The sequence below is a fragment of the Haliotis cracherodii genome, unplaced genomic scaffold (assembly GCF_022045235.1).
Source record: "Haliotis cracherodii isolate W230 unplaced genomic scaffold, xgHalCrac1.p SCAF_3, whole genome shotgun sequence".
In the NCBI taxonomy this organism is placed as follows: Eukaryota; Metazoa; Mollusca; class Gastropoda; order Lepetellida; family Haliotidae; genus Haliotis; species Haliotis cracherodii.
Window position 1 is genome coordinate 2,533,293 of NW_027266286.1, and position 12,861 is coordinate 2,546,153.

The following is a 12,861-nucleotide window of genomic DNA, read 5'->3' on the forward strand; positions in this document are numbered from 1 at the left end:
AAGGCTCTTTTCTAGTTGATACACATAAGGACAAACACATGGTAGGAGGCAGATTTTATGGCAGGCAAGGCATGGTGACAGGTCTTTTTTACAAGTTGGTTATAATCAAAAATCAATTTATCAGTGAATAATCATGTCGTCTCAATTGTCCTTGAATTAAATGTGCTTACATCAAGGGTTCCTGCAATACAATATGGTAGACCAGCTCCAGTCTTGTATTTTGTGACCCTACATCCTTTGTTTAAAATTCAGACCTCGATGTTTATGCACTGTTCAATGCCATTACAAGGTGTTTACAATAACTAAAAAAAATAAAACCTTTTCCATAATCCTTTCCCAAACATAACATAGTTTACAATCACCATGCACAATGAAAAATGGCGCTCAGCATCATACAGCCATGACTGGTCGGATCGGTGCCTGTTCAATCTTAAACTACAGTAGGTATCTCAGTGGGTTAAGCCCGGACTCAGATGTGGTTAAAACGATATCGACAATAGAAGATGCAAAAAGGTCTGTAAAAACACTGTCTCCTTAATAATAGTGCAATAAACAAAGCAAGACGAAGCATTGACACTATTTCAGCAAGGCTGGCAGGACTGGTTTATCATGTCTGTCGGTGAACAGGCACCAGGTAGTAATCATTGCATCCTGCTGCTCCCTGGTCATCCGGCATGTGGTAGTGAGGTTCAGCAGCATCTTCTTCTGGTGATCCGATTGGCTGCTGGACACGTGACTCATCCGGTTGAGAGTAGTAGACCACGCCCTTATCGCCTCCTTCGTTGGACGTGGAGCCCGAGTGTGCTGACCTCCTGAAACACGATAATGCTCAGTCAGAACGAATGGATAATATTGTTGTATTTCTGCTTTTGTTGATATGTCTCACAAGATGCTTACATTATGACAAATACTAGTTCAAGTTCGTGTTCTTATTATTTACCTTTTAACACAAATAGCCATGATGAAACCAACAGAGACAAACCCTGTGACAAAGCCAACACACACAAACAGAATCTGGGTGTGACGTTCACCTGCAATGAAAAGGAAACAATGGAAATATGTTATCCAGGACAAAACAGAATATCCTGACGTCGAGGTGCCTGGGGACAGATTAGACCCGTAAAGATCCGGGGTAGAATTGGTCTTCAGCAACCTATGTTTGCCGTAAAAGGCGACTATGCTTGTCATATAGCTAGAATATTGCTGAGTGCGGCGTTAAACAAACAAATGAAGACACAACTTCGCGCGTAAGACCCCAACATGATGCAGTTCACAGAAAATATCCCACTTACTGGAATCATCGAGTATGGCTGCAGTGTTGACCTGGAGTCATAATTAGGAGGGTGTTTGTTTTTAAACGACCATCAGTGGATTACTGAACTGCGATAAGACACAAGGTGACATGACGAGATACGATGCCTCAGAGTAATCATCAATCTATGCCCATCCCAGCCTCCCCCACTTTACCACCGATACACAGACGTGTCTGAAACAAGCACGCAATATTATTTTATTAATCGAATCAAACAGATACATGCATGCACTTGTACCAAACCAAGAACGGCCTTACCTGATGACCCTGATTGCGTCCCATCGGTGTTTGAAGCTGCTTCTTTTACCTCTGTCGATGAAAAAAAAAATCATTTAACCAAGCACTTCCTTTTCAAACGTGATATGATGAAGTGTGAAATATAATTCGTGTCATTATTATTCTCGTGTCGTTATTATTGACAGGGGGTTGGGGTGAGGTTTGAGGGTAGTACGAGTACCTATACTTTACTAAGAAAGTGTTATCCCAAATATAACATGTGCTACATTTGGCCTCTTTCTAAATGGCATTGTGTGTTCGTAATATTATTCTCCTGCTGATCCAGAATATTTAGATTATCGGAATGCTGACGTTCCCCAAGAATACACACTGGTGTGTTTGTTATACAGACTTTTAGATTTTTAGAAGAAGAATAGTTGTCTAATATCAGTCTCATAGACATGACGATATTATCATGATTGCCTTACAATAGAATAATCAATAATGTGTCAAGGGGGCTGAACCATTTACACTCTATCATTTACACTTCATACGAATAATATGGAGTTAGGTGCTGGGGTGATTGTGTTGTGTTACAACCAACAACTATAAGAAAGGCGGAAGTAGCAAAGGGCATACCTGTACACGCGACTGTGACGTCAGAGCCGTTGTGTCCTGTGGTAAAAGAAGTAAATCAATTGGCTTCAATGATATACATATGAACTATTATTACTATTTTGTAATCAATGGAACCTTGTGAAAATTATTACCTTCCACTCTCATCCATATTTTGTCAGGGAGATAGTCACGGATAACATCCACCTGTAAACTCCACTCTGGTTGGCTGATGTTAATCTCCTTCATGAAGTGGACTGCCAGGTCGCCACTATGGATTGTGTACACTGTACGTGTCTTGTCCCTGATTGACAGTGTGGTCACGTTGCTCTTGCCCAGTCTGACGTCCAGCAGGGTGACGCGGCTCGCAGCTCCACTGACTGTACAGGTGCAGGTGCTTGTTTCCAGAGATGACATCTTCAGTCGGTTGCTGCTGATGTAGACCTCCTTGCCTGTTTCGGTCTTGCTGTCACACAAGAAGTCACTGGCAACTTGGTCTGAAAAGTCATAATACGATTGATAAGTTTTTCATGAAGAGGAGCGGTCGTCACGCCGAAGCCCCGGGTTCGATTCCCGATGTGGGTATAATGTGTCCCCCGCCGTGATATTGCTGAAATATTGCTAAAAGCGGTGTAAAACCACAATCACTCACTCACTGTATGACCAGTCATAAATTTGATTTAACAAGGGATGATGCTTTGCTTTAAACATGATATACAGGAATGTATATGCATATGTGAATATAAGTGCGCACATCTGAAACTATGTATATGTAATTATATATATTCATGCATACACTCCTTCGGAAATATACAACGCTTAAATAATATATTATACATTGTGATAAATGGTAAGACAACTGCAGTAGGGTTTCCAGCTGCCGGTGACAAATCCCTTGAACACTTGCCACGTGGAGATTCCGGCTTAGAATAGATCCCCAGCAACCTTTGTCGAGCGAGGCGACTTAATATTGGACCGACTGTCGTACAGCTGGAATTGTGGCATAAAGCGCAAACAAATCACTTTTCTTTGGAGTGTCAGATGTTTGAGTCAACCTTCCATTATGTGTACAACGCGTTTACAGAATGGAATGAAACAGAGAGCAACATAAAGACTTGAATGGTTAGAATAGACTGGTCAGCTGGCAGTTTCGGTACGTTTGCTTCCTGACGTGCAGTATCCACTATTACTATTGTGGTATATGGAACACAGTCTCGCTTAAAGTTCAGACTTGTGTTAAAAATCTGTATCATATGTCCCTATAAAAGGCACGTGTATTTTACCTTTAACACACTGATGCAATACAACCAGATGTGACGGGCGTTTATGTTCCTTTCCCACTCGGAGGTCCTTCAGACCATGAATAGAGGAACTCGTGTCACTCTCGAGGATACAGTACCTCTTCTGACTACACTCCTCCAGAACCTCCATGATCGCGGCCTGATAAGCCCTCTTCTGAAGCCCAACCGACGCGTTTAATAAACATCCTCCAATGTCATAATGTTCATCACCTATCGCTCCTGGACATGGTCTGTAGTCTGCACTACTGTCGTCGCCGTCCTCACCACCACGTGCTCTTTGCCAGAAGTTCTTGACCATCAGTGATTCATTTCTGGGACACTTAATCTCTTCACACCCCTGTTTGTAACAAACGTTAGTGGCTTTCTCCTTTATTCCTGCCACATTCAGGCTGTCACAAATAAGGGAACCTGAAGTATAACGGAAAATGTGCATGATCCATTTCAAATCACAAGTGATGCATAAAACACAGGCTCGAAACATTCTAAAAGCACTTTAAAGTTAATACACATATTTATCCTCTAACATGCGTATACTATGGTGTAAATTTACGAACAGGAGAAAAATGTTTTACAAAGGTTTAGAATCTAAGGTAAAAAGCCGACTTGTAGATCAGTTTGAAGTTGCACAGTATATTCTTGCACTATATCATGTTTACACGAACCGCGAAAACAGTTATATTCACGAAATGAGATGAGATGTATTTGTCTTGACTGGGTGTATGCTATATGGATATGCACGCTATTTAATAATATTTTCGCAAAAAATGTTTATTTATATATTGATATTTTCATTTTATCATATAATGGGTAGGTTTCTCGGCAGGATAAAGCCAACGGATAAAAACGATATCCCTTGGGGTCATATGCGGATAGAGATGCAAATATCAAAGGTCAAGTAGGGACTACTTTCACTGTTTATAAACAAACATGGCGTCGCCCTCGACATTTGGCGATCGAGTCAAATTAGCCATCGTGAATCTGGATAAACTACAAGTATAACTGCTATCATTATAAAAAAACAGTCTTATATACTGAAAATCAGTGTCGAACTAAGGCGTTTTATAAGTTTTGGCAACTTTGGAGATATAAATTTCGAAACAATTTTGCGAGGGCACGAGGCCTAGCCAAGCGGGATCAGTAGCCATATCTGTGCTTGTAGACCTCTGCGGCTTGAAACCTTTTCCACAAACAAAAATAGTTGGGTTGAGGCGAAATATGTACGAATTGTTACCTTGTTTCGTTTTGGCGCTGTGTGTACATCTGACTACACTTCTTAACGTTATGACAGAATAGGCCGACTGTCAACAACGTCTGAACGTGGCCGTGATGTCTCATAGACTAGGGTTTGAGTAGCTTCCCTTTGACAAAGCATGAATAAATCATTACATTATAATCCACCGAAAATATAATCCATATTGAAAAGTAAGGATAAGATATATGGATGAACAACTTCTTTATTAGAATTAAGAGCGACGTACAGGTGTAGGTTCTAACACCATTTTCAAGCAAGTGATATACAGAGTATGGATGACAAGTATATAAGGTAGGTGAGATGTGAGTGAGTGAGTGAGTATGGTATTACGCCATTTTTTAGCAATATTCCAGCAATATCACGGCAGGGGACACCAGAAATCTGCTTCACACATTGTACCCATGTCGGGAATCGAACCCGGGTCTTCGGCGTCACGAGCGAATATACAGGTAGGAGACAATGCTTATACAGTAGAGTAGATTGAAAAGCTTTGAAAAAAATAAATACTTATCCCCGCTGTGATGCAGTCTTCGGAATAATAATGTTCTAATTTAGCTATAGATTCGGCCATTGGTCCGTCACTTGTATCAAATCTACCTAAGACCATGATTACCTGTCATAAATATTTATTCAGAAATACCTTCGTCGAATCCCCGCTCGTTTGCAATTTCAAATAGTGCTCTTACTTCTTTTAGGTTGCTAAATCACGTGTTGTGGTTCCAACATTATGTTCAGCAAGTGTGTCAGTATATTTCAGGCGATAATTTCACGAATACGGGTGTATTGTAAGATTATGTATCATCAACAAAGGTAGCTTCATTTCCTCTAGGGGTGTCGCTTGGTTGGTTGCTTTAATGTTTAACGCCGCACTCAGCAATATTCCAGCTATATGACGGCGGTGTGAACTAGACAATCTAGTGATTGACATCATGAGCATCGATCCACGCAATTTGGATCGATGACATGCATCAACCAAGCCAGCGAGCCTGATCACCCGATCCCGTTAGTCGCCTCGATGTCGGTTGGAATAACGTTTACAGGATATCTGTCTAGATTATGTTTTTTTGCGTCTCAATGAAGTGGTTCAAGTATTCTGGGGAAGCTTTCGGTTTGGGTACATGAAGCGGATATAGATTCTGATTAAACCGATCTTCACTTATCCAAGAATTAACCATTTCAACCTACAGAAAATATCATCCGATACCCGAAAACGAATAATCTGTTATCCGTGCGCATTAATTTACTTACCAGAGCAATAGGATACCATTAATACCAGTATTGTTCCAGACACCCTCACATCGCCCATGTTTGCACACGCGTGCTGTGACCTCAAAACATTTCCTCATATTGACTCTCGGGTGAACGAGTCAGTGACTTATTTCCTGTGACCTGTGATAGTTTGCCCGTTTGAAAACGGATTTGTCTACAGAAATGTGTTTTTTCACAATTATTTTATTTCTCCTCATGTTTTTGCATCAATAACCTTTACACCTTGTATTTCTATAACACTACAGTACAACTAACATCTCTTTCACTTTAATTAACTATCTTTTGAACAGCCTCTGCTGATAACATTGTAAGATTGTATCCATTAACAGTCGTGTGTGATCACTGGTAGTTGATGGGGCGCCGGCGAGATCTAGGATTGATTACCCAAATGAGGAAGATGTGAAGCCCTCTTAGGGATAAGGATAAGTTATATTTCATACTGAAAGGTCTCAGGTCCATAGTACAATTCTGTTTTCGAGAGTGGGTGTTGATATGTTTAACAGGTCATATTCTAATTAACATAGCATGATAAATGAACATTGATAGTTTTTTAGAGTATCTTTATCAGTTGTTGACATGATCGATATAAAGTTTTGTTGAGTTGGATGTACATAAAAATGTAGTTCAATACATTTAGTCTTAGATGGTTGTATTTTGGACAGACCAACAGATGTGAAACTCATCTTCAGTCACATTTAACCACATTGCTCACATATTCTCAATTCCCTGGCTCTGTTTCTACGTCTGGCTACTTCGATCCTATGTCTATTAGAGCTGCATCTAAATTGTGCTAAAATTGATATCAAACAAATAGTATTCTGGGGGAATAGTTGTCTTAAAAAGCTTGTAATAATTGCATTTTTCTGAACTTTTATGTAAGTAAATATCCTTGAGTCTTGGGAGTATAGATACTGAAAACGAATCTGCATTGTTAGGTACACATTGATTATACAAAATATACCCATTTTTACATATGATGTAGCACAAAATCGAGGGACATATTCAAACCTGCCTGGAGTGTTAATTTTCCCCAGCCACGTGTTCCTTGAACTGTCAACTCGTCCTTACCAGTACCTCGTGTCACACATTGTCCATGCTGGGTGTCGAACAAAGGCTGATGCAGACACTGTACTGGATATATCTAATTTAGCAGCAAAAGGATACAGTGATGTACACTTCAAATGCTCTGTCACTGATTTTAGGAGTGAGTTCCTGCGAGTGAGTGTTAAACTCAGTCTAGACGCAAACAAAACAATACTATCCTTTGTTAGTGTCGATTGCCTAATTGAAACAATGTGTTAACCCTGAAATCTGTACGCAATAGAACTGTTTGTGAAACCAAATCAAGTTTACAAATCAATACAAATTACTGCACAGCAATTACAATGGCAGTAAACAATAGAGTTGTAGTATAATATTCAATGGCAATAAATACTCGCTGTGGTCAGTACCAAATACAAAAATACTGTGGTGATAGCAAAAGTCAGTGATAATAATATATATTCATCCAGTGGCGACAGTGGTCAAGCTTCCGAGATGGGCTAGGCAGGAAATCAGGGACGATGAGTGATCCTCACATGAAAGCTGGTTCCCATGTAATGAAGAGACACGTTAACACGTACATATCGCCAAGTCGTTTGTAAACATTCGCTAGAAATACAGACGGGAGTGACATGTGTACCTTGTACAGGGCACAAGCCACAACCCAGGCGACATTAAGTAACATTGGTCGCCGAGAGTGGTTGGATGGATGGCACTGTTATTCAAGTTTGACTCCTACCCCACACTGAAGCACATGTGTCACATGCAGTTTCTTTGGTATAAGACTTTGTTCGCAAAGTGAATCTGTTCAACCAGCAGTGAATGGGTACCCGGTAGGATGAGATAATACATTTATTGTTTACGTTCTAGGGCGTCATAATGAAGCTTGGGTTGTATACTCCCCAGGAACCTCTAACCGGGGTGATAATGTAGCGCTTTGAGCATGCTTAAGGGCGTGGATACGGTATGCACATGTTTATTTGTTGTTGGTTGTTGTTCTTCTAATTCTTCTATAATCATCATCATCATCATCATCATTATCATTATTATTATTAGTCATAGCAGTGAGAATGAGAAAACAGCGTATCCCGCCGTGTTGTATGTCAAATGCTACGTCCAGCACAAGATGACCGGTTGCCTTTGCATTTCAGTGAGTGAGTGAGTGAGTAGCTGGTTGGCTGGGTGGGTGTGTGAGTATGGAGTCACGGTAACAAGTGTAACCATCCTGGTTTGTGTCATCGTACCCCGACGGACTTGATCCTTACTCATGCTATCAACCACTGGTTGCCATGCCAAGACGAACATGACGATAAATCTGGCATACTGCAGACTGCGTGGTGTAAAACAACATTCACTCAGTCACTCGTTGTATGGGAAAACCATCGTTTCAAGCAAGGAGACATTGATGAAATCACCAGAAACAAGGTTTCTAGTGTATCTGGGGTGTCACAGAATATGAAACAACGGAAGTAGGTATAGTAATAGAGATACTGTGCCGTTTATTTCAAGTTTCATACTTGATTGAAATTCACATAATTATAAAGACACGATAAGGATTCAGTTTCTGTTGCCGTGTCATGTAACGAGATATTTTTAATATTCATGACTTGATGGCCAAGTTCGAGTCGCTTGATATGCGCACATCAATGTTATGTTGTAAACGGACAAGTATAAAATGGTTTCATATATTTTAGTTATTTAGATACGTGCTATTTCTAAGGTAGCCTTAAATATGTTGCATGATGAATCCTCTTTGTACAATGAATAATGTAGTGAGAATAAAAAGCTCTTTAAATCCGAAAACCGAAGATAATACTCAGATCACTCAGCCACGCAGAAAAATTATGAAGCAGTTTGAACATTGAGAGACGAGGAAATACTTTGATAGAAGTAAATACTAAGAGAGTTAAATTTCTGTTATGTATATATACATGTGTAACCGGGGCTGTTCATAAATAACACGGGTTGTTGTATGTGAAGAGGATTTATTGACGGTCTGAACAAACGCCCTGACACATATAATTAAAAAAATATATATATACTTAAAAGTGTATTTACATCATATATTATATCATATTCAGTCACATCGTCAAACCGATGACATCATAGAAATAGATAGAATTCATGTTTTTAACAAAATACATTGAAGTCGGTGAGTGAATATTGTGTAACGCCGCTTGAGCAATATTCCAGCAATATCACGGCGGGGGACACCAGAAATGGGCATCATACATTATACCTATGTCGGGAATCGAACCCGGATCTTCGGCGTGGCGAGCGAACGCTTTAAACACTAGGCGACCCGACCGCCCCAAATACATTGAAGAATATGCTATAGGTCACAATAGCTGCATATGCATTTCTATCCCTTTACATGTGATGATATGCTAAATACAACTAATGATTACATTAATACACAAGAAAATACAAGCTTACCCTGATGGTGAAACCGGGGTGCAAACTGAGTTCACCAAACACAAACTGACAAGACAATGATGCCTGCATCTAAATACAAATACAAAGACAAACATACTCATATAGGTAAAACTGGTAATCTTAGCAAACACGCATTATGTGTTACACAAAACGTAAACATGAACGGACCGCCTCCGTGTTCTAGTGGTAGGGCGTCCGCCCGGAGAGCGGAAGGTCCGGGGTTCGATCCCCGACCGCGTCATACCAAAAGACTTTAAAAGATGGTACTTGTTGTTACCATGTCTGGCGCTTGGCATTAAAGGGGCTAAAACAAGGACTGGTCGGCTCGGAGTCAGTACAAGCAGCCACACAAACACACACACACACACGTACATGCACGTCACTATATAAGTGCAATAATCTTGAACGCGACGTTAAACCCCATTTCACCTCACCTCACCTACACATGAACGCTTTTGTGAGTGAGTGAGTGAGTTGGGTTTAACGCCGATTTTAACAGTATTCCAGTTATATCACGGCGTGTCAGCTTAATGCGAGAGGAAAGCCCGAAGTGATGCAGGTCTCAGACGTTTACCTCTTCGGTAAAACCCACGAGCACGGGTATGGTGCTGACAAACCTAGAAACATAATTGAGGCAAACCGGAATTTGAACCCACAATCATAGGTTTCTGTCGTGCCCAAGGGATGCAACTCTGCTCAGTGAATCGCAGCGCCTTAGACGACTGGGCCACCCGAACGCTTTACATTATTCATAAATAACATAGCTATAAGTAAACACATAAATACATACGCTCTCGCTCACCACTAGACCACGGAGGCGGTCACTCTCACGAAGACTCTCATAATGCAGGCATTATCACATGTTCGTGTGTGACAAGTATTTTACAGCCCACCACTAGACTCCTGCTGACTATACGAGCTTCAAATCCCCATTCTATAACAGTGAAACCCTGCTGTTATATATGATTTGAGTGTTCACTACGACTGGCTTGTCTTGAATATTTACAGCATTGTTGTCGGTTTCAGCGGAGGATTCAAGTTGATTCGTCATAGCGTTGTGATCAGTTTCAGGGGAGGATTCAACTTGAATATTTACAGCATTGTTGTCGGTTTCAGTGGAGGATTCAAGTTGAATCGTCATAGCGTTGTGGTGTGTTTTAGGGGAGGATTCAAGTTGACTCTTCATAGCGTTGTGGTCGGTTTCAGAGGGGGGTTCAATTTGAATCGTCATGGCGTTGTGGTTGGTTTTAGGGGAGGATTCAACACTTGAATCAGTGGGATTCAGGGGACGTTGGCCCCCGGCTGTGGGTTGATGAGAGGAGGACACACACAGAACCTGGTGGGGTACGGCGTAGATAGGATCCTCGTAGTCGTTGTCTTCCGGTGCATCGTGGGCCGGTTGTGGAGCAGAAGTCGGTTTGAGTTGGCGCTGCTTCCTGTACACAATAATAACTAATGTACTAGTACACTGTAATAACTGTTTTATGTCATAGTTGCTACCTGTAAAAGAAGGAATAACTGACGGTAGCGAAACCCGGGCACAATACTGTAATGTTCATAGATTGGCATACACAACAGATTTTTTTAGAAAGGGCTCTTAATGAAACGCCAATATTTGATATCAGTTAAAAAAGGGTTGGGATTTGTCATGTTACGCATTATCCGTGCCCCAGAATACGTTCATTGCGCGACCCAATTCCTATCATGATCACTAGATCAGCGTGCACTCATATGACATTCCCCGCTCCATGGAGATCATACAGCTCGATTTGCCTTTACCATCACATCCATTTGGGTATCCTGCTTATTTTGGGTATCCAAGCTTATTTGGAAAGTCATTTAGGAGACATCACATGTAACATGTGTTTCAGTGTCGGGCAGGACAAGAGGCCTAGAACATCTCAGGAGTCACCCATCCACAACTCTCCGACGCCGGCGTTGCTTGACTCTTTAACGGGGAAGTGAACAGCAAGAAACATATTTAATAATCTTTAGGAATGTAACCAAAACATATTGGAGAGAGTTAAAAGGTGAAGTCTTTTGTTTGGTTCCTTTGTTTGTTGTTTAACGCCGCACTCAGCAATATTCCAGCTATATGACGGCGGTCTGTAAATAATCGAGTCTAGACCAGACAATCCATCGACTGACATCATGAGCCTCGATCTGCACAATTGGGATACGATGACATGCATCAACCAATTCACCCGATCCCGTTTTTCGGCTCACAGTGAAAATATGATAATATTTAACTAAATGGCAGTTTAAATGCTTCTGCTCGCAGGTTCTGCTGTTTGTGCCGAGGTGCAATTAGGTGATCTAAAAGAAGAAAGCATAAACGTTTGTTACAATAACCAACACAAAAGCATCCAGTGCTCCAGGAATGAGAAACTCCTGGTGCTGAAGATACTGCAACGGGCAACAGTTGATGCGGACTGTAAAGACTCCAGTACGGAGTACAGTTGTTGTCGCGCTAAGCTCGGTGACAAACTGTATGACATTGGAGGATGTTCTCTCAACCAGGCAGATGCTGGTGCCAAGAGGACCTACCAGGCAGCCATCACGGAGGTTCTTGAGGAGTGAAGTCAGAAGAGGTACTGTATCCTGGAGAGTGACCTGGGATCGTCAATCCACGCCCTCAAGAATCTTACAGTGGGCGACGCAGGGGCACGACCATCACATCTGATGGTCATTTATAATTGCATCAAAGGTAAAGTGAGTGAGTGAGGTAGTTGGGTGGTTGAGTGAGTGAGTTTGGTAACGCTACTTTGGACAGTTTTTCAGTTCATGCAGGCTTTAGACATTTACTATTTCTTTGAGGCGGCGACTCGCAATAAGACGGGCATGTTGCAAACGAGAGTAGACACGGCAGACAAACGGTAGACACACAGCAGACACACGGCAGACACACGGCAGACACACGGCAGACACACTGAAGACACACGTTAGACACGGTAGACACACGGTAGACACACGTAAGAAAGGGTAGACACACGGTAGACACAAGTAAGACAGGGTAGACACACGGTAGACACACGGAAGACACACGGTAGACACACGGAGAAACACGGTAGACACACGGAAGACACTATAGACACACGGTAGACACACGGCAGACACACGGTAGACACACGGTAGACACACGGTATTCACGGTAGACACACGATAGACAGACGGTTGACACGGTAGACACACGGTAGACACACGGAAGACAGACGGTAGACACACGGAAGAAACACGGTAGACACAGGGTAGACACGGTAGACACACGGTAGACACACGGAAGACACACGGTAGACACACGGTAGACACGGTAGACACACGGTAGACACGGAAGACACACGGTAGACACACGGTAGACATGCGGTAGATACACGGTAGACACACGGTAGACATGCGGTAAACACACGGTTGACAGACGG

At 41.8% G+C, this 12,861-nt stretch overlaps 1 protein-coding gene across 1 annotated transcript; it reads right to left on the reverse strand.

Moving 5' to 3' along the window:
* Positions 1-607: 607 nt before the first annotated feature.
* On the reverse strand, positions 608-5,963 carry LOC139476003 (uncharacterized). Its single transcript, XM_071259226.1, has 6 exons — positions 5,945-5,963; positions 3,427-3,852; positions 2,299-2,640; positions 2,168-2,203; positions 941-1,100; positions 608-812 (listed from the first exon to the last, which is right to left on the reverse strand). The coding sequence occupies exons 1-6, from the start codon at positions 5,961-5,963 to the stop codon at positions 608-610; spliced, it is 1,188 nt and encodes a 395-aa protein (XP_071115327.1).
* Between the last annotated feature and the right edge of the window lie 6,898 nt (positions 5,964-12,861).